General features: G+C 36.9%; 1 protein-coding gene across 2 annotated transcripts in view; it reads left to right on the plus strand.

The window, feature by feature from the left end:
- Positions 1-655: 655 nt before the first annotated feature.
- Positions 656-23,067, plus strand: part of LOC126235888 (uncharacterized) — a 30,249-nt gene continuing 7,837 nt past the window's right edge. The window contains exons 1-4 of one of the 2 annotated variants that reach the window (XM_049944829.1): positions 656-870; positions 2,202-2,358; positions 12,680-12,858; positions 16,522-16,629. In XM_049944829.1, coding sequence (XP_049800786.1) covers positions 2,247-2,358; positions 12,680-12,858; positions 16,522-16,575 — 345 coding nt within the window. In that variant the 5' untranslated portion in view covers positions 656-870; positions 2,202-2,246 and the 3' untranslated portion in view covers positions 16,576-16,629. Of the gene's footprint in view, positions 871-2,201; positions 2,359-12,679; positions 12,859-16,521; positions 16,630-23,067 lie in introns of those variants that run through there. The other variant, XM_049944820.1, reaches the window with a different exon arrangement.

Genomic DNA, 23,067 nt, shown 5'->3' on the forward strand with positions numbered 1-23,067 from the left:
ATTTTTCTTTGGAAATTTTTGGTAAGTTCCTGTGGGACCCAACTGCTGAGGTCATCGGTCCCTAGGCTTACACTCTACTTTAATCTAACTTTAACTTTCTTACGCTAAGGACAACACACACACCCATGCCCGATGGAGGACTCGAACCTCCGACGAGGAGAGCCGCGCGAACCGTGGCAAGGCGCCACAGACCGCTCGGCTACCCTGCGCGGCTGTCAAACTTTACGAATATGTGTACAAGCACGAATATCTGACATGCAACCGTCGCTACAGCCCGTCCGATACTGTCGCCACAAGTTACAGCGCTATTTACAAGGTAGCTGGACATGTGTGAAACGATGCTCATTTAATTCTTACTGTGTTTCTGTTATGTGCAGCAAAATCAAAAGTGGAAACTTCGTTACCGACATGAACTTACTATCCGTCTCCGGTATAAGCTAACCGACTTCTCAGGTTAACGATTTCTGTATTCTCTTTCGTGTGACTTACGGCGCTGCTGTGTCGTTTAAAGTTGTAACGAGAGTGTTGTACAGTCAATGTGTGCCTCGATTATTGGCCACGTTACTCACTTGTAACACACGGTAATACGGCAGCGCTGCTCAGCGGATGCCTGCTACAATAGCGTCACAGAAACAAGAGCGGCGCGCCAGCTACCCAACGATCAATAATGTCAGACCATGTGAGTGAGGGGATATTTGTCTTCGCCGCACGATATCAAACCACGTCTACAATTGTGAAAGGCGTTCAGTTTCGATGTTGAACACGCATTTAAGTCGTTTTAGTTACAACTAGAATCAGTGCAAGTAAGAGTGCCGATTGTCGTACCGGAACACATGTCGCATTGCTGACGTGAAGTCGAGGTGTACCAAGGTAGGTGCCTGGTGCAGATCAGACGAGAATAAAATTTACAACGGCAGGTATATTGTTTGTATTTAATGGCTTGTTTTTCTTGACGTTGGCAGAAATCCAGGAAGCAAAAGTCAGTTTTGTTTTAAGTGTTGTTGGCAAAGAATAGTAGGCCTATCCGTAGCTCATAACATTTTGCCATTACTTCGTTTCAAGTCTGGCGTCAGTATTTACTGTTCGCCCTTCAAAGATGTTCCTTATGAAGCGCAAGTAAACTTCGTATGTAAACCAGAACCATCTCCCATTCCTGTTTTCCTGTGTCTCAAATTCACATAAACTGGAAATTCTACACCATCACAATTAAACCGCTAGACAGTTCTGTATTGGTAACACGTTAATTGTAGAGGTAGTAAAAGAGAGAAAAAATGCAACAGTATAAATATGCTAAAACCCTGTACACGTACACGAGTTTTAATAAGTGACAACAAAGATTTATACAGCTGCACTTCCACTGCAATGTAAGCTGTATCAAACTCACTTTAATGAAGAACTTTTTATTTATTTATATTGTTTATGAATTTCTACATTGTTCAAAAAACAACCATACACATAGGCCTATTATAAATAAGCGGCATGGAGCACTTTAAACAGATGGATTGGCAGCTCTGAATGTAAACCTGTTTGGTATTAAGTACCAAAAAATATTTTAGTTCAAGAACGATTCACCCATTGAATTGTTATTTCTGAAATAAACAATGTTCTGGAGAAAATAGAAAATAATCTTACAAAAATTTTCGTGGACATTGTTATGCATTGATCACTTCATTATGAAATTAGAGCATAGAAGTTCTCTCTGCAGAAGGAACTGCTTCATAGCTTCAGCACAGAGAAATTAGCTTACATTGTTACACAAGTGCTGAGAACTGATTGTTGGCAGCCATTTTGAATAATTTTGGCAATATTGCTGGATAAGAGTCACAGATGCTAGGTGCAACTATCAATCGTACCAACTTTGGAAAATACTTTCCTCTTACTCTGGAAAGAAAAAATGTAATGTCACATGCCTAATAAGAATTTTAAAATTTTCATGTTTGACAAGAATTTTAAAATTTTCATGTTTGCTGTTCCACCAGTCTTGGTAGTACATGAATTTCTGGTGGTTAATTTTGTTGTATTTGGCAAATACATATAATCACCTTTCATTTCATATTTCACATTCATTAGCTTCTTGAATAGTGAAATACACCTACCTTGTCCAAAGTATTGTGAAATGCCCCTACAATGTCATTTACGAACTGCAACGTTTTTATTGTAACTACTATGCATTTTGTATAACTTGTTCCTTTTGTATGCAGGCATTGCTGATACTTCAAGAACTGAGACTCTTGTAGAATGTTGTCATGGATACATCAACGATTCAAGAGTTCACTAACTGTCACAGATTTGGACCAATGTTTTGGATTGCATTGCATATTGCTTTTCTGTTACTGTTCAGTAATGTGCTGACAAAAGGTAGGTTTGTTACAAACTGCAGTATGCCTCATATATTCATTAATATGCTTATGAGAAACTGAATCAGGCACACTTACCTATTGGTGTGTGGGAAGTCTTCAGTCTCGTAATGGTGGCATTGTGTTATGATATGGTCTCAACAAGACAGCGACTAAAGCATTAGTGAACAGTCCTTATTTATGACTACTCAGCTGCTGATCACAAGACAATATTTATCATTATTTGGTGTCACCCAATACCATTATATTTGTGGAGTGTTCCTCTAACTATTCTGACATAATGTGGGAGTGACGGGTTGGTAATGCATCTTGCCAAAGGTACAGATCACACGCACAGTATCACAAACAGGATCACATGATCAGGCAGTAATTTTCTATAAATCAATTGCCATTGTGAAATGATGGCAGGAGTATTAGGGACCTGTTTCATGCTTCGTAAATGCCCCCAAATAAGAATACATCCAGAACCTGCGTGAATGTTGCTCTGTGGGATACATCACCTCATGGTTTTCTGTGAACTCATACCTTACCACTGGCATTCAGCAACATGTTTGGCAATTTGTCAGTACTGGTAATTTTTACTTATGCTTTAAGTGCCCAATGGCAGTGTGAGACCACATGCTAATTAATCACTGTGACACATGGTAATTGTATAGGACAGTGGCTTCTGTATCCTTCCAATAACATGGTTCAGGGTAATGTAGCTGCTCACTAGTTGTTATTCACTATTGAATTGATGAGTGATTTCGTGCATCACATAATCATTGCAATTTGCAGTTCTCATCACCAGCCACTACATCAACATGCTGTCATATGTAGCACATTACACAGTGGTGCATAAAAAGCTCAGTTCTGTTACATGCTTGGAGATATAGTATCTCATGCACTGAACTCCATGGAACTGACTGGTAAAATGCACTGGCGTTTTTCATCTTATTCCTCTCTATACTATTTATGCTGATGACTATTATGATATCTGAAAACACCCCACTCACTTGAGTGCCAAAGTCTTTCATTTGTCATGATGTCTGGAAGCCACTCTTACGCAACCAGAGATCAACCTTTAGACCCTCAAAGGGCCCTAATCTTATACTGTGGTCAAGAAACATGTTTCTTCTTCAAGATAGGCTAACTCAGCTGTCAAACTTTCAGGGTCTGAGATGACAAGGGCCCTACGATTCAATGTACAAATTACGCCTTGTTTCAGCAGCTCCATCCTGAAATGAGTGTTTAGGTGGATTGGATATATTTATATGTTTGGAAAATCTATTTATGTTCTCTCTTCCATGACATTAAACAACAAAAATGTTGACTACTTGTCTAAAAAAGCCTCCTGATGTCAATGCCGCCGGCTACAGTCCTGAATATTTTCTATAAGCATATTGGCAATAATAGGTGACAAAGGACTCCCCATCGCAACTCCATAAGTGTCTCTTCATAGAACTGGTCATTCAATAAAAAGTAGGCTAAGTGGAAGTCTACAAATGTCAACATTGGCTAATTCAACACCAAACCTAATGTCAGCTAACTGTAACAAATCAGGCAGAGGAGTGCAAGAGAATAAAGAGACCATATCACAACTTACTAAAAATCAGTCATGCAAATGCTCAAGGTTATCTAACCCATGAAGGGCAGTTCTACTGTTTGATCGGACAAGCAGCTTTATTTGAAAAGATGCAGTGTTTGCTGTCTGATCCAGCATATTGCAGACTCAGTGCTGACCTGACAAAAAGAGTTGATGAGAAGACTTAAACTACCTGAAGAATAGTTCATTGTCGCACCAGACTATCAAGAGACTCAACCTCTTCATATAAGAGTAGCACTTGCTATCTACATCCTCTCTTATTTGCTGGATGTATTCCCTCTCTGTCTTCTTCTACAGTTTTTACCCTCTACAGCTCCCTCTAGTACCCTAGAAGTTATTCCCTGGTGTCTTAACAGATGTCCTATCATCCTGTCCCTTCTCCTTGTCAGTGTTTTCCACATATTCCTTGCAGCACCTCCTCATTTCTTACCCTATCAGTCCACCTAATTTTCAACATTCTTCTGTAGCACAACATCTCAAATGCTTAAATTCTCTTATGTTCTTGATGCCCACAGTCCATGTTTCAATACCACACAGTGCTGTGCTCCAAATATACTTTCTCATAAATTTACTCCTCAAATCAAGACCTAGGTTATATACTAATAGACTTTTCCTGGCCAGGAATGCCTTTTTGGCATTGATAGTCTGCTTTTGATGTTCGCATTGCTCCGTCCATCGCTAGTTATTTTGCTGCCTAGGCAGTAGAATTCCTTAACTTTATCTACTTCATGACCATAAATCCTGATGTTAATGTTCTTGCTGTTCTTGGTTTTGGTACTTCTCATGACTTTTGTCTTTCTTCGATTCACTCTCTGTCCATGTTCTGTACTTGTTACACTGTTCATTCCATTCAGCAGGTCATGTAATTTTCTTCACTTTCATTGAGAAGAGCAGTGTCATCAGCGAATCGTATCATTGATATTCTTTCACCTCAAATTTTAATTCCAATCCTGAACCTTTCTTTTATGCCCATCATTGCTTCATCTGTGTATAGATAGAACAGTAGTGGGAAAAGAATACATCCTTGTCTTACACCCTTTTTAATCCGAGCATATCGTTCTTGGTCTTCCACACTTATTACTCCTTCTTGGCTCTTGTACATGTTGTATATTACCCATCACTCCCTATAGCTTACCCCTATTTTCCTCATAATTTTGAACATCTTGCACCATTCGACATTGTCAAATGTTTTTCCAGGTTGACAAATCTTATGGTGTCTTGATTTTTCTTTATTCTTCTTCCACAGTCACAGGCTTTTTTGGAGTCGCATTGCAACCCCCACCAGTAATAATAATAATAATAATAATAAATGGTTTATTTGTCCATAACAACTTTTACGGTCAGAGTCATAGTCTGTTTATAAACACATGAATATTAATAAGAGTATAGAAATAAAGATAAATTATACACAACAACATTAAAAATCCTTGATGGCATACAAACATTTATCAATTAACATTTGCTGTAATTTTGTCTTAAATATGTTTCCACTTAACAGTTTTATGTTATTTGGCAGTTTGTTACGTAAGTGTCTTCCAACAGAAAACGGACTATGATCTGTTGTTCTTTTATTACTAAATTTTATGTGGGAATCCTCTCTTTTTGTTGTATTATGATGATGGATTTCACAATTGATTATACTATGCTCCATATTTTCTTTTCAAAACAGTATAGTCCTGAGTCCATATGATGAATATACTGTTAATATGTTATGTCTAATGAAGTATTCTCAACAGTACTGATGTTTATTGATATTAGCTATTACCATAATTGCTCTTTTCTGAGCTCTGAAAGTCCTGTCCATGTATACCATTTGTACCCCATCCCAAATCTTAATGCCATATTATAGGTGGGAGTGTATAATTCCAAAATAGATTTGTCTTAAGATGGGTGCCACTATTACGCTAGAAAGGCATTTTAGGAGGTAGGTGTTACAGGAGATTTTTTTTACACATGTAGCTTATGTGCTCCTTCCGTATAAGATGTTCATCTACTATAATATTCAGGAATTTATATTAATCAATTGTTTCAACTGGTGACTCTGGCTGAGCGTCCAGTTTTCTCAATTTATAATTTAGTAGGAATTCCATCAGAATAGTATTGTCCTTATTTAGTGCCAATTTGTTTTTTGTGAGATATTCTGTGGTGAGGCTAATGGTCTCTGTATTATTTTGCACTGCTAACTGTTTTGTAGAGCCCCAACTTATGAAGGAGGTATTGTCAGCATAATGTACTAGGTTTGAATTTTGTGGAATTATTGTACCATTTTGCTGTACACAATAAACAAAAGAGGCCCGATAATACTTCCCTGAGGGACTCCACAGTTAAGAATTTTATTAGACAATTTTACTGTGTGCATGCATCCCCCAGTTGTATGATACAGCTTAACACATTGTCGCCTGTCTGCATGGCAGACTCTTAACAAATCTAATTCCACTCCTCTGACTCCATAAGTTTCTGATTTATATAGAAGAATACAATGATTTACAGAGTCAAAAGCCTTGGATAGGTCTAAAAAGCTGCCAATAACTATGTTTACATCATCAAGTTTATTCAATACCACCTGAAAAAATGTAGCTAGAGCTGTTATTGTAGACTTGCCCTTCCTGAAACTATGCTGACAGCTGTTTAATAGATTGTAACTGCAGAAAAATGATTCAAATTGATCATGAAGTAGCCTTTCCAACAACTTACTAAGTATTGATGTCAACAAAATAGGCCTATAATTTTGTATATCAGTATTTATTCCCTTTCTATGCACCAGTCTTATGTCAGTGAAGATAGGAAATGACCACTGACTGAAAGAGCTGTTTATTAAATGTTGTAGTGGCCTTATTAATTCATTACTGCATTCTATCAGGAATTTGTCTGAGATGTCATCCCAGCCAATGGATATATTTGCTTTTAAGTTGGAAATGGTTTTCAGGATTTCCAATTCTATAACACACCTCAGTAAGAATGAACTACTGGCATTATTAGGATTTAGCACATGTGGTGGGTTGATTGCATCCTCCCTACTCATCTTTCTAAGAACCTCTCACATTCTTCCTTTGGGTCACTCAGCAATTTTTCATTGTCTCTTATTATTATGTTATTGCACAATGCATTGTTGCTTCCCCTGCCTTCCTTATTTACCATACTCCATGCTGTTCCACTAACATTACTGTATTGCCTCATCTGTTCTGCATACATCTGTGCTCTAATGTCTTAAGTGCTTCCCTGTACATTTTTCTACAGACTTTGTATTTAGATTGAAGGTACTGCGGTTTGGTGCATCCAAAAAAGAATATATAAATCCTTTATATTTTCCTTTATTTTTATCTCGTTAGGGGGAAGTTTAAGGTTCTTGGAACTGTCAGTTGTCTTTAGTATTTTGACCACTGGGCATGCTTGATTAAGACAATGGGTTAATGTTGTACAAAATTTGTCCAGCTATTCATTAATGTCTTCTGTTTCATATAAGACTATCTGATACCAGTCTATGTGTGGCACAGTTTTCTTTAAAGTATGGTAGTCTAACTTTCTTTCATATGTAAATAGGTCCCCATAAGATACTATTTCCTTGCCTGTATGAAGCTTAGGGGTAATGCACTATAGTGTGAAATATAGTTCTCAACAGTTCTAACTACAAGGTTAAGTTTGTAATAACATGGTCAATACATGTCTGAGAGTCCCATGTCATTGTTGTTGGTGTTGAATTCAGAAGGGCTTAATTATAGTACTGTAAGACATCAATATATCTAAAGCAATTTATGCTATTAGTTAAGAAGTCAATGTTCACATCCCCTAATATTATATTCTGTTTTGTTATGACATGAGAGTTCATCAACAACTTCCTCTAGATGACAAAAGTATTCTTCCATGTTACTGTCGAGGAATCTGTACAGGCTAGCTATTATTAACCTACTATTTCTGAGCTTTATTCTTATTCCAACATACCAATATACATCAAGAGCTCCTTGTGACAATGGTTGGTGTCCATCCCTGGAGGTGAGTGGTGAGCAAATCAAGCTGACAATCCCCAGCGAGTATTGCTGATGTAATGGTGGAACTGTGTTTTGGTGGCACTAAATGGTGTACTAAGCAGGTAGAGAATGGTATGCAGTTGGTTTTCATGGAGACTTATGACACAGCACTGCCCGTTGAATGAGATTGACTCATAAATGATGAGGAAGAGCATCAGCTCTGCTTGTACTGACACATTCTCCCCATCCAAGGACATCTGGCTGTTGAAAATCCACACTTTCCTCTTGGCCTTGGCATGCAGAATGAAATTATGTCACCAGGAGGTATTCCACACAATTCTGTAGGCTGGAATGATTTTTGAATAGCATTAAGAATCATTATCTCTTCCCAAGTCAAGGAAGTCCCATGATTGTGAAAATTTTCATGAGTGCTTAAATTGTCACTTTGGCAGTTGTTATGATTACATTCACTACACTGCAGAGGATATGGGTATGCTCCAGTGGAGGATAGTGGATCGGGCTGAGTCCTGAGCTACTAGTAGGTAGCAGAATCCCTTTATTCATTTATTACAAACTCAAGCCCTCATCTGGCTGTGGCTGGAAGTTGGGCTTCGATCCACACACCCCATGACAGTGAAGCACTGCAGTAGGATAGCAGGTACTGCAGTGCTAAGTGTAGACAATGTGTGGTGTGGTTTTGCATCATAGACAGCTCTGGCCAGTGGACAAACTGTATCAGAGCTGATGCAGGTGGCTGATACTGCCTGCTGAGTGTAGAATGCTGAGTCCCAACTGGCCATGGCAAGTGATGTGTGCAGACATCCAGGGATTGACGACTAAACCAGTGGCTTCCTGGCAGTTACTGGGTGGCTTAGAGGGCCCCAGTTCGAACCTCAGCCCATTGGGCTGCAGTTGGACCCCTCGGCAGGCGGTCAAGTGAGGATGTTGGCAGAGTGGCAACAACCTCATGGTGGTGGCATGCACTAAGACGGTTGATGACTCGCTGTTTAGATCCATCCCCAAGCTGCCTAGATGGCTGATATTTATTCGTGAAAAACAGGTTTATTGTGGTGTTGCAACTAGATAAGTTACATATGCTGTGTGCCAAAGTGCCCTTGGTTACACTAACTATCCAGGTACTGCCCGGCAGTTAGATGATGCTGCCTGTTGATGCTGTGGCACAACACTGGGGCAATGTACCGCCATAAGTGGTCTGCTTTGTGGCATAGAGCCCTTCTGCCAAGATATATTGAAAATTGGATAGAGTATCCACAACTGTTATCTACATTGTTCATGCGAAGGTGGTGGCAAAGCTCACATGCATGAATTCCCACAGGTGTGTGAAGATTGGTGGTGAGGTGAATTTCTTTGGTGATGTGGTCAAGTGCTTAACATTAGCTACACAACTGTTGACCCTTGCCATTATGTCCTTGGCTGTTGTATCCCATAGTGTATAGCAAGTTCCTTCATTATTATCATTCCACAGTTCTAGGTGTGATAGGTAGAGGTCATAGTGTTTGAGGGATGATCATGTGTTAAACTTCCTTATTATATTCAAGCCATCTACATGGTTCTAACAATGTTTCAGTTAAGGAAGTGTCAATAGCTGTGGGAAGATTGCACAGGCAGTCAGTTTGGCCTGTTACAATATAACCACTGCAGGCCTTGAAGTATCAGATCCACAGCTATATGCTATGACTGTAAAATGTGTCATTGCCTTTATCATAGAATTTTTCATCTAAAAACATACCCCATTTTGCTGTCTGCTGCCCCCTCTGTGAGCAGCCTGACAATAATTACGTACATGTTAGTACATTGTAATGTGGCTTGGTAATGAATCAGGTAATCAGTAGTGCCCAGTGTTATGGCCAGGGCTTCATATATAATCATAAATAAGTGAGGCAGTAAATGTTTTTGAGGGGTACATGATGTTTGTTAAAATCCTGTGTTCCTCCTTTATAATAACACCACATTTACACCACTTGGTGATACATCTGTTGGTAACGTTATCGGGCAGCCAGGTGTGAAGTTTGTTAAAATGGGACCAAATTTGAGACAATGTATTAACTTGTTAATTGCTGTTTCACAGGAAGATATATTTCCTTTATTTGACTTTTACATTTTAGTTTGGTTAACAGTTATATAGTGGAGGCTGCCTGAGATAGATGTTGCTGTGGTGTAATAGTGCTTGAATGACTTCAAAAACCACAGGGGCAGAAATTTGTCAACTGCTACCACTTTCAATTCCACACTTGCAGTGCAATCCAACATTTTGAAGTTTTGGAAAGAGTGTTCCTAAATTTTTCAGATGCTATTGTTGGTTAACTCCAGAGATAATAACATCATTAAATTAGTTACTTTAGGAATTCCTTTAAAATAAGATTGAAAAATTGTTAATACGCTGGCTTTTATAAACTTGTGGCTAGTGTAACACAAAAGAATGTGAGCAATTCTTGAATAACGTGTGAGGTATAGAAGAAAGAAAATAACAGATACCTAAATCATTATAGTTGTATTCTAGTTATTATACTTAATATATTTCTTTCTTTATTTGCTGTCTGAGAATGGAAAGAATAAGAAGACACATATAAGTGTGGACTTCAGAAAATAAGTTACATATACTGAGGTGACAAAAGTGGTGGGATAGCGATATGCACATATACACATGGCAATAGTATCACATACACAAGGTATAAAAGGGGAAGTGCATTGGCAGAGCTCTTATTTTTACTCACGTGATTCATGTCAAAAGGTGTCCAATGTGATTGCATGATTGTGGCTGCACTACAGGAATTAACAGACTGTGAATGTGAAATGGTAGTTGGAGCTAGATGCATGGAACATTCCATTTTGGAAATGGTGTGAGAATTCACTATTCTGAGACCATCAATGTCAAGGGTGTGCCAAGAATTCAGGCATTACCTCTCACCAAGGACAATGAAGTGACCAACAGCCTTCCTTTAATGACCGAGAGCTGCGATGTTTTTGTAGAGTTGTCAGTGCTAAGAGACAAGCAACACTGCATGAAATAACTGCAGAAATGTAAGTGGGATGAGCACTGAATATATCCATTAAGATGATGTGGCTAAATTTGCCATTTATGGGCTATGGTGAAAGACAGCTGACATGAGTGGCTTTGCTAACAGCATGACATCACCTGCAGGATCTCTCCTGGGCTTGCGACCGTACCTGTTAGCCCCAGACAATGGCAAAACTGTGTGTGGCCTTGTCAGATGAGTCCCAGTTTCATTTTATAAGACCTGATGGTAGGGTTCTAGTGTGGCACAGACCTCATCAAGCCATGGACCCAAATAGTCAAGAAGGCACTGTGCAAGCTGGTGGTGGCTCTGTAACAGTGCAGGCTGTGGTTACATGCAGTGGACTGGATCCTCTGGTCCAACTGAACCAATCTTGACTCTAAATGGTTATGTTCGGAAAGTTGGAGACCGTTTGCAGCCATTCATGGACTTCATGTTCCCAAACAGTGATGTAATTTTTATGGATGAAAATGTGCCACCTCACTGTGCCACAGTTGTTTGCAATTGGTTTGAAGAACAGTCTAGACAATTTGTGCAAATGATTTGGCCACCCAGATCACACATCATGAATTCCATTGACTATTTAGGGTATGTAATTGAGAGGTTAGTTTTTGCACAAAATCCTGAACTGAATTATGGATGACTATAGATGCAGCATGGCTCAGTATTCCTGCAGGGGACTGCTGACGACTTGTTGAGTCCATGCCATATTGAGTTGCTGAACTACGTATGGCAAAAGGAGGTCCAACACGATATTAGGAGGCCATGACTTGTCATTTCAGTTTATGTTGTCCCATGCCAAGGCCATTGCACAACAAGAGTGGTGCATTGTCAGAAGTGAGTATGTCTTCTGGGTTCCTTGCAGACACAGTTCTCCTGCAATACTGGTAACTGGCACGTCACAATGTGCTATCAAAATACTCCAAATTTGAAATATGTGGGTCATTACAATTCTTGTGGGCAAAACATCAAAAATCCACACATAATCACTGTGAAAATTCTGGCAGTGTATGCACCAGTTGCAATGACATGTCCAGCCATAATGAAATAGTGCCAATTATTTGACCAAGGATGTACCGATGTGGATGATGCTGATTGGGAAGGAAGGAATATCTTGCACCATGCAATTTCCATCTGTTTGACAAGCTGAAAGAACATCTTGGGAAAAGTGATTTCTCTAATGAATGGCTCTCTCGCCAAAGAACAGATTTCTATCACTGAGAAACTGAATGACTGGTAGAACATTCTAATTATTGTTTATAGAGAGTTGGTGACTATGTTGAAAAATAGTGTTGTGTATTTGTGTCACTTGAAAGTGTAGTGCAACATTCAATAAAAGTTACTTGGCCTACCATAATAATGTGTAATGTACTTTTGGGAAGTCCCCTTGTATAATGCGTTTCACTTTGTAATGTAAGAAAAGGGCAAGGAGGAAAAGATGCTTTGATTTAACAATAAGATGGAAGGTAATCCAGCGTGGCTTTTTCAAATCAATTATCCTCATATTTGCTTCAAGCAATTTAGGGAATCATAATATAACACTTGTGTACTTAGCATATTTACTTGTCAAAACCATGAGTAAATTTTTCATGTCTGTTGTTCTTATAGATACTTAAAGAATAAAGCAGATATTTTTCAATATTTTTATGTGTAGGAGTTAAAATGTAACTCAATTTTTGTACCTGATACTGTCCATTAGTCTAAATGTGCAATTTTTTTTCTTTCTTTTTTTAGCTGAGCCACAATTTCTTTCTGGAAAGGAACATGTGACAACCAAAGCAGCGGAGCAGTTACCACCAATCTGGTGCTATCAGTGTGAATCCATGGAGCCTACAGGCCCTTGTGTCAACCTTTCAATTAATGCATCCCATGACTTGGGTACAAAATGTCCGAAAGAACGTCGAATGTGCATGGTGAGATTTTTTTCTGTGTTTGTATAGCATGTGTAATGTTCAAATTGTTTATGGAGAAATTGCAACAGTGTTCAATGCTGCTTGTAGAAATTGTTAAAAACTATCACACACATCATCAACTGTTTGTTTTGTGTGCAAAGGCACCTATACGAAAGTTTATGGGGATGTGGAGCCCTAGACCTGGGTGTGTGGAGTATTTTTAATATTTTGGAAGATGAATGCTGACTTGTGAGTAGCCATAAGAAAGTTCCAGTTAAAAACCTAGGCAATACTGATGTTTAAATCATTTTCTGGAAAGAAAAACATCCAACTATACTATATTTTTTCCTCTTCCTGAAATTGGGGGTTGTTTGTGTATTAGTGAAACAGGCACAGTGAAATAGCATTCCTATTGATTGTGCCTGTCTGTGACTCAGTTCCTTCTCTATGTGGTGAATAGCAATCTGCTATTAAAGAAAACTTTTAGTGAGTCCCCTTCTCCCCCCCCCCACCCCACCCCTTCCCTCCTTCAATGTGCCACTGCCTTGTCATATAAACACTATGTTTCCTAATTATTACTTCAGTGATGATTGTGAAAATTCTTGTACATGTTCAGCATATAAGTTCTCATAGAAGCACAAGTCCTATTGATTTTTGACTTCTGCTCTCATGCTTTCTTTGAGTACCTTCCCTCAATTTTGATATTTCTTTGTAATTTATCATTCTGTCCTTTCCGTTCCTGCATCTACCTCTTTGTTATATGTTCCTATATGTGTCATCTGCTCCTTGATTTATTTTATTCTAATCCTCATCCCATAAATTGCTCTGTAATTTGAATCCTTGCTGGCATGAGTAGTTATGTCATTCCACCTGATGTGGTCTAATTTCAGAAAAGAGTTCCCACATGAGCATAACAGATTTTGCTGAACTTTTGTGTAAACATTTGTACATATTCCCAATGAACGTTGGCAAAGTTTTACTTTTGCCAATTTAATATTTATTTATTTATTTATTTATTTATTTATTTGTCCATATAAATCTCTTTTTAAGTACATATATTGTACACAGGATATTGGACAGAGATGTAGCCAGTTTCTTGACCCCATATCGCAGTTATCAACAGTGAACCCTTGAGTTTTCAACAATTTTTAGACATAATATCTCCAGCAATATTTTTTGAAAGAAACAAACCGAGGCCATCTTGTACAACATTTTGTGCACTCTTAAGTGAAATAATAAGAATAATAAAAGATTTCTTGACCAATTTGCTTATGAATAATTTGAAACAAATGCATTCGAAAAAATATATATGCTCGAAAAAAATGTGAAGTTTAGCATTTTACATATACAGAAGTAATTGTGGGATCCACCTGAAACTTTGCACATAATAACTTACCAACACAAGGTCGTAGAATATAAAAATTATTTCTCCTATTGCTTTCCAGTAGCTTACAAATTGAGGGCAAATTTGAAGATTTTTCTAAACACCAAAAAAAATGGCAATTTTTGGCCAACTTTTACAAAGAAGAGCGTACTGAAAACTCTTTTAAACCTTATTCATTAGAAAGTCCATGCCCTAACCCATGTAAAAAACTGAATTTGGTTTTGCAGTGAAGCATACGAGACCCTAAAAACAAAAATGTGAAACAAATTCAGCCGAGAAACTAGAAGCTTGAAGAAAAAAAAAAGTTAAGTTTAGCAGTTTATCCCTGTGAAAGTAACTGCCAGACACGCCTATAACTTTTCACCAATAACGTACCAATACACGGTCTTATAATGTAAAATTTTATTCTCCTACTGCTTTCCAGTTGTTAACAGATTCAGGACAAAAATGAAAATTTTTCTAAAAGCGCCAAAAATGGCAATTTTAGGCCCATTTTTACAAAAAAAGAGTCTTCTGCAAACTCATTTAACCTGTTTTCATTAGAAAGACCATGTACTAAACCACTTAGAAAACTGTCTTTGGTTTTCCTGTGAGCATATGAGGCCCTAAAAATGAACTACAAAGTGGAGATAAACTGAAAATGGGTACTGAAATTAAATCTGACATCTTTCATTACATTCTTTAATTGTTTATTATTCTCTGTGGAAGATAATAGCAAAAGTCCTGATGACTAGGAAATGAGCTTGAGTCACGAAAACTGCAAGTAAGTAATCTTTTTCTTCTTCTTCTTCTTCTTCTTCTTCTCTCTATCTCTCTGTCTTTTTCTTCTTAGCAACATCTGTACATTATTCTGCTCTGCAAAATTCTTTTTATAAAAATGAAATGGAGTAAGCAATCCAATAAAAAGAATAGTTTTCTCTTCTTTTTGCTGTAATAATAAATTGAAGTAATCACATTTGAAAATTGTAACTATTTGAGTTCAGTGTTATCAAAATTTCTTCCCAAACAATGTCATCAGTGACACCATCTGGCCAGCAGTATAGTCTTCCTTATAACATTCTACAGTAAATTAATGAAACCTGTAAACAATTCAAGTAGCCTGAAGTAAACATAAGCTTAGGATCCTGAGAGAGACATCATCTGGGTTTGGTCTCTGACACTTATAGATATGTATTATCAGCTAGGGATCCTGTCTAAAGAAACCTTTTCAGGTTTGGAAACCTATGGTAAAGAAATCCACCTGGTGCTATTGTTGCAAAACTATTAGGTGCGGATCCTATGGCAATGGGGAGACTGGTTATCTTACTTTAAAAGAAACCAGCAGTGGTTAAGCCACCATGGACAATACTAAAATATTTATACTATTTTTCATGTGCACACTAATGTTCCACCGTTTTGTCAACACAAAGTATGCTACACTTTAAACCAGAATTAAACCAGCACATTAGTAGAATCATACAATAAAAAGACTTACAAATAATTCTCTATAGCATGAATCTATTCCTAAAAATGTCAGAAGTTTATAACCAGTTGATTCTGTAATTATAGCAGGAAAATGGACTGAAATATATTATGATGAATCGTAACAGAAGTTTTTCAAGTTATTTGGACTTAATGTCACTTTCCAGTCATCACAAATGTAGATATTGCCTTCCCCATAGAGTACTAAACAATTGTAGAACATAGTAAAAGATGTCAGATTTAATTCGAGTACCAACAGAATGTGAGCCCATTTTGAATGCACCTCCATCTCATCATTGCTTTTATGGCCTTATATGCTTGCATTTGAAAACCAATTATAGCATTTAAATGGTTTATAACATGGTCTTTCCAATGGAAATGGTTTAAAAGAGTTTGCAGAAGACTCTTTTTTTGTAAAATAGGGCCAAAAACAGTCATTTTTGGCCTTTTGTAGAAAAATTGTCAACTTCGCCCTCTGTTTGATAACTACTGGAAAGCAGTAGGAGATTGGTTCATTTCTTCAGTGTTCTCTGTTTCTTCATTTGAATTCTATTCAACTTCTCTGTGATCTGACTCAAAATCAGTGAAATCTGAAAATTCATTGTCTAAGTTAGAAAGAATTTCTGCCTCGTTCAACCTTCTACAACTCATTTTTTAAATCTTGCTCACAAGAAAGATGTTTGCTCTACTGTGACAAACTGCTAATAATAATGGTTCGTCTATAAATCAACAATGAAACTGAAACTTGTCAGTTAGACACTCAATACATGTATGTACAGTATTTAACAATTATTTTCTGAGCATTGCTGATGAATGAAATAAAAATTTTGTTTCTGCAGGGAATCATATACCGTAACTCTCTGGGCAAATGCCTTTCTGAGATGGATGTCTGAAATACTCCTCTGTGATACAGACAAGGGGGAGATTAAGTCAATAATTAAATCACTGAAGACTAAGGACTCCCATGGATATGATGGAGTGCCTAGCAGAATATTAAAGGACTGTGCTGCACATGTTAGCCCTGTATTTAGCCATATTTGTAATTTTTTCTTTAGGAATTGTCAGTTTCCTGAAAGATTAAAGTACTCAGTAGTAAAGCCGCTTTATAAAAAGGGAGAAAGGGATAATGCAGACAATTTTAGACCTGTTTCTATGCCATCAGTGTTTGCTAAAGTTATTGAAAAGTCTGTGTATGTAAGGATAATTGATCATTTTATATCACACAATTTGCGATCAAATGTACAGTTCGGCTTTAGAAGCCGTTTAACAACTGAAAATGCTATATTGTCTTTTGTCCGGAATACGGGGAGTAGCTCACAAATGGTTCACCTCTTATTTTAGCAACAGACAGCAAAAGATCAGTATTCACAGTGTTGAGAATGACTGTGATGTGGATTCTGAGTGGAGTATGGTCAAATGGGGTGTGGCTCAGGGATCAGTGTTGTAGCCACTCCTGTTCCTTATTTATGTAAATGATATGCCCTCTAGTATTATGGGTAACTCTAAAATATTTCTATTTGCTGATGACACTAGCTTGGCAGTAAAGGATGTCGTGTGCAACACTGGCTCAGTTTCAAATAATGCAGTTCATGACATAAGTTCATAGCTTGTAGAAAATAAACTAAGTCACAGTAAGACTCAGTTTCTAACACACAATTCAACAAAATCCAACATTTTAATTTCATAGAATAGGCATATGATTAGTGAAACTGAACAGTTCAGATTTCTAGGTGTTCAGATAGATAGTAATGGAAAGCCCACGTTCAGGATCTTGCTCAGACTTAATGCTGCCATTTTTACTATTCGAATCGTATCTGAAGTAAGTGATCATTCGACACAAAAATTAGGCTACTTTGCTTATTTTCATTCCATTATGCCATATGGTATTATATTTTGGGGTAACTCTTCTAATTCCAAAGGGATATTTTTGACTCAGAAGTCGGTGGTTCAGGCATTAAGTGGTGTAAGTTCACGAACCTCTTGTCAGCCCCTGTTCACAAGTGAGTATTTTGACATTGGCCTCTCAATATATATATATTCCTTACTCTCATTTCTTGTTAACAATATTAGCTTATTCCCAAAAATAAGCAGCTTTCACTCAGTTGATACTTGGCAGAAATCAAACCTGTATTTGGATTGGACTTCCTTAACTCTTGTGCAGAAAGGTGCGCAGTATACTGCTGCATCCATTTTCAATAAGCTACCACAAGAACTCAAAAATCTTAGCAGTGATCCACGTGCTTTCAAATCAAAACTGACGTGTTTCCTCATGGGTCACTCCTTTTATTCTGCTGAGGAGTTCCTTGAAAAATTAAGCTGATTCTTGTTATATTGTTGATAGCATTTATTTAAACTTACAGCTTGACTTTTTATATATTAATAAACATTTTACTTGTATATGTCATTACTTTTATGTTGTAATTTCGTGTACTGACACATTCCACGGACCTTGGAGATTTGCTCCTCAATTTGGTCCTACAGAATTTGACGTGTAAATAAAATATATAAATAAGGGACCATAAAATAAAAATGTACAGACAATTTTTGTCCATGCTTGGTGGTTGTAGGGAAGACAATAAGAATTACAGCCACATATAGTATATCAACCTAGGGCAAAATATGCCCTGGAGCATGAAAGTTCTTTTTTTTTTCTTTTTTTGCAGTTTTTAAAATGTTAAGCATACAAATGTACAGTATAGTACTTTATACGGTGAAAGACAAGTAGAAAAAGTCCCATAAACGTAGAAGGACATTAGTTATGATTTTATAATAGAAGGAAAATGTACAGGCAATTTTTGCCCTGCTTTGTGGTTGTAGGTTTAATGTAAATATTGACTTGTTCCACATCCCCTGGGATTTCCCTTCTAACTGGGATTTGTTTAATGCAATGAATGAATGCTACACTGAGTGTCATACACAAAGCTATTGTCTTTGCACCCATATCCTACACTCAGCTACATAAGCATGAATGATCATTCTGTACACGCTGTAAGGCAGGTTTCAGATACCATTTTAGAAGCTAGGAAGTTTGACTGTGACATAACAGTGAGAACATTTGAAAAATATTCCATAGAAGGAAAGTGATTTTTCATGTGAACCTGTAAAATTTAAACACTATGAGAGACACAAGAGGCATGCTTACCTATTGACAGTTTAGGGAGGGACCGGCAGTATCAATCTGAAAACAGTAGAAGTGGGAAAACCGAAATTAAATCCCATGTATTTTCACTATTATAGCCGATTTTTTATGTGGAGGAAAGGAAGGGAAGAAAGAATGGTCTGTAAGGTAGAACTGGGCCAATACTATTATTGGCCCAGTTCTAGGGACATTTTAAGCTAACTGAGGCTGAAGGTGGATGTAAGAAGTAGGAAATAATGAACTTATTGCCCAATTTTTACTTGCATCTTGTGGCTCTTGAGACACTGTGCCTGCTTTTTTTCTATTTCTGATTCTCCATCTTTGCTCCACTTGTTCCCATATTTGTCTCTTCCATCCCTCATAGTTTTAAGGTCCAAGTCATACAGTCTGAACTCAAAATAGCTTAAGTAAGTTTCATAGTTTGCAGTTCCATATAAAATAGTTGTACACAAAAATTTATACTTCTAAGTTCCACCTGTTACCATATTATTCTCCCACATAACAAGTGAACTGATTATGCATTTCTGTATTTGGTTCATTTGTGAGATTTTCACCAGTGTTATTTTAAAGTGGCATTTACATATCCAATGATAGGCTAGAAAATCTTGACCATCACCTAGTTGCACATTGAGCTACATCTACATTTATAATTTACAAGCATTTCTGTAGTACATGGAGGAAGATTGTTCTTGCCAATATTAGTGACTTTTGCTCCAGTTCTGTTTCTGTATGAACCACATGATTAAATATGTGCATATATACTGTGCATTGTGCCCTAAGGTGTCTTATCTCACTCTCCTTGTTCTTGTATCGTCATCAAATACAGACTTGCTAAATTTAAATTACTGGGTTTACTGGAAGGATACCACCTTTATACAATTATTCTTTCTTCTTTTATTCCAATTTAAGTTCCCTGGGCATCCCCAGGCCATTTTTTGTGGGCTTTAGTGACCAGGCATTCTACCAGTATTTTCATGAATATGTTGAACATCGTCTGTCATGCTCACTTGACAATAAATGTTGAAGTAGTAATCTAGATAGGGTCACATACTGCCTTGTATTCAATATTCCTTACATGTTCACCAGTTTCCTTTAATCCTACGGATAAATCGGTCTTTTTCTTTGCCTTCTCTGCAAATAACTTACATATATTTCCCATTTCTTATCACCTTGTAGTCCTAGGTATTCAAATAATATGATGAATTTGTGAAGTTTACCATTGATCCTGTAATGGGATAATATTAGGTTGTATTATTGTAAATTTATCCACATTTAAAGAGTGCTGCCACATGCTGTACATGAAGTCCAAATACTATCTTCTTTGTTCTGCATTTCCATACAGTCTTTCAGCAATGCTACATTGTTGTAGACAACAGCTCATCAGTCAAAAATCAGACTGTGAGGCTGATGTCATTTGAGAATCACAGGTGGAAAATATCCCAAGTAAATCACAAAAAATCTTGTTCTTCACATATCTACAATGTATTCAGTCACATATGTGAAAGGTGACAGGACAATAATGTACAGAGATACAGTCAGTGCCATGAAATTTGGAACCAGATTCTATATTCATAGATCAATAAATGCACCCATAGAAGATAAGGATGATGTGAAAGAAGAATTCTGCAGTCAACTAGAACACATTACAACTCAGTAAGTAGGCCTAATGTAAAAATAGTGTTAGGAGATATTAATGCCAAAGTAGGAAAGGAGGAATTTCACAAACTAACCACTGACAGTTTCACCTTACCTGAGGAAAATTCATATAATGGGGTTTGCCTTAAAAACTTTGCAATGACATATAGTCTCACACTAAGCAGCACAAAATTTCAATGCAAACACATTCATTTAGGGACTTCAATATCACCGGATGGGGGACTAGTGAATGAGACTGACCATGTAGCTATCCAAAATAAGATTCCAAAACAGTGTTAAAGATATTAGAAGCTTTAGGGGTGCAGATTGTGACACAGACCATATGTTAATCATCCAAAAATTAAAATGAAACTCAAAAGAAAACTAAATAGACATAGAATGGAAAATACTAGACACAACATAGGAAACCTGGCAGAAAAAAATATAACCAAGAAAAACTTACAAAAGAAATTGGAAGTAACCTCACAAAAGTTATACTGGTCAGTAGGCAACAATAAGATGTCAAAAGCAGATTGAGACACCTGAAAACAATATTCAAGAGGTAACTTGCAAGGTTATAGGAGAAAGAAAGTGACCTAACAAAATTTAGTTTAACATAAAGTGCCACGAGAAAGAGATGGAGAAAGAAATGTGAGGAAAATGTAGATTGAAAGAAGGAAAATTGAGATACTATAAATCCTGTTAGAAACACAACAAACCCTAAGACAATAGGGTAGGGAATACTATAAAAGTATGGTAAGAGAAGTACAGGATGATTTCAAGCATCACAGAGCAAGGCAGATGGATCAAAATATAAAAATATATATATATATATATTTTGGTAAATTTTCTAAAATGGAGCAGCTTACAAATGGTCAGCTGGGGAAAATACCGACCAACAAGTGTTATATACAATAAAAAATGGAAGACATACTTTTCACTAATACTCAACTTCTATAATCCACAGTATTGATTTAAATTTCAAGAACCTGGTACAGCTGATGTATAAGTCATCACCTCATCAGTAAGGAATAAAATGGAATACAGCAAGCAATAAAGAATTAAAGAATAAAAGTTATATAGTGAAGACTAGACATACACTGAGTTATTATAGAATGGAGGACTGCAGCTGGAATTAGAACTACTGTCTTTAACAGAACAATTTGAAAGACAAAAACCATACCTACAGACTGGAAACCTGCAATTATGTGCTCAGTATTTAAGAAGAATGACCCCTTTGTGTGCAATAACTACAAAGGAATTGCTGTAGTGGATATCTCTTATAAAACCCTATCAGAGTGACTGTTAACCAGACTGACCTTAATAACTGAAGAACTAATTGGTGATTACCAATGCAGTTTTCTAAGAGATAGATCCACATTGAATCATTTGTTCACTTATGATAACGTACACTGACAGACACTCCTAAATATAATGAGGAAATTTGAAACACCATCAAAGCTAATCAGATTAGTTGAAATTTGTACAGATGAAACTTCATTATATAAAGACAGTGTAGGAGAAATTGGAAATTTCAAGATGTTCACTGAATTGAGACAAGAGTATGCCATTTCACCTACTTTATTTAACCTCATCTTACAGAAGATTGGTAGATGACTTAATAAAACTAATCCACAAGTAATCCAAATGCAGGAGGTGAACATTACAAGAATTGCCTATGCAGATGAATAAGTAGTTCCAAAATAGAATTACTCAGAATGATACAAAATTATTAAAAATTGTGAGAAAACAGGATTACATGTCAGTGGGAAAGGAGAGGGGGGGGGGGGGGACATAATATTTGGTCAAACGTAAGAAAATCCAAAGTGATGTGCCTTTGGCAGCAGATTGATTCACATATAGAATAGAAATATAAATAGGTGCCCGTCTAACAACACCAAATGAAACATTTTTTTGTTTTGTCAAAATATTAAAGAAAATAATGCTTAGTAGTAACTTCAACATGTGCTCTTATCAGTCAACTGTTATACCAGTAACATTATACAGGATTGAAGCATTAGAATTCAGTTAGAAATCTGAAGAAAAACTGTTAATATTCAAAAGGAAAAAAAAAAAACAAAAAAAAAAACAAAAAAAAACAAGGAAACATTTTGGACCGGATAAGGAAAAAAAGGAGAATTTAGAGAGCTATACAAACACCATAACATCATCCAAAGTGTTACAGAAGAGAATATTGAACTGGGCAGGCCATGTACCAAGAACGACCAAAAACAGACAACCTAAAGTAGTATTCGGCAGTACAGTAGATGGAACAAGAGGGAGACACAGAATTAGGTGGTGAGTAACATCTGGAAGGATACCACTAGGCTGAAATCAACCCCAAATGGATGAACAGTGCACCCAACAGAAAAAAATGGAAGAGGCTCGGAGAACTGGCATATGGTTGATTAATCACATGCTACATGCAAAGTAACGTATGTAATATATCACTTTCACAATTATTATTTCCATGCAGACTGAAAAATACCACTTTCATTTACAAGAAAGGTAGTAAGAAAGAAATTAATAATTATTCTGTAGTCGCACTTCTTACTTCCTCCATGAAGGTACTGGAAAAGGTTGTGTATGCAAGAACAGTAACACACCTACC

This window comes from Schistocerca nitens, chromosome 1, assembly GCF_023898315.1.
Source record: "Schistocerca nitens isolate TAMUIC-IGC-003100 chromosome 1, iqSchNite1.1, whole genome shotgun sequence".
In the NCBI taxonomy this organism is placed as follows: Eukaryota; Metazoa; Arthropoda; class Insecta; order Orthoptera; family Acrididae; genus Schistocerca; species Schistocerca nitens.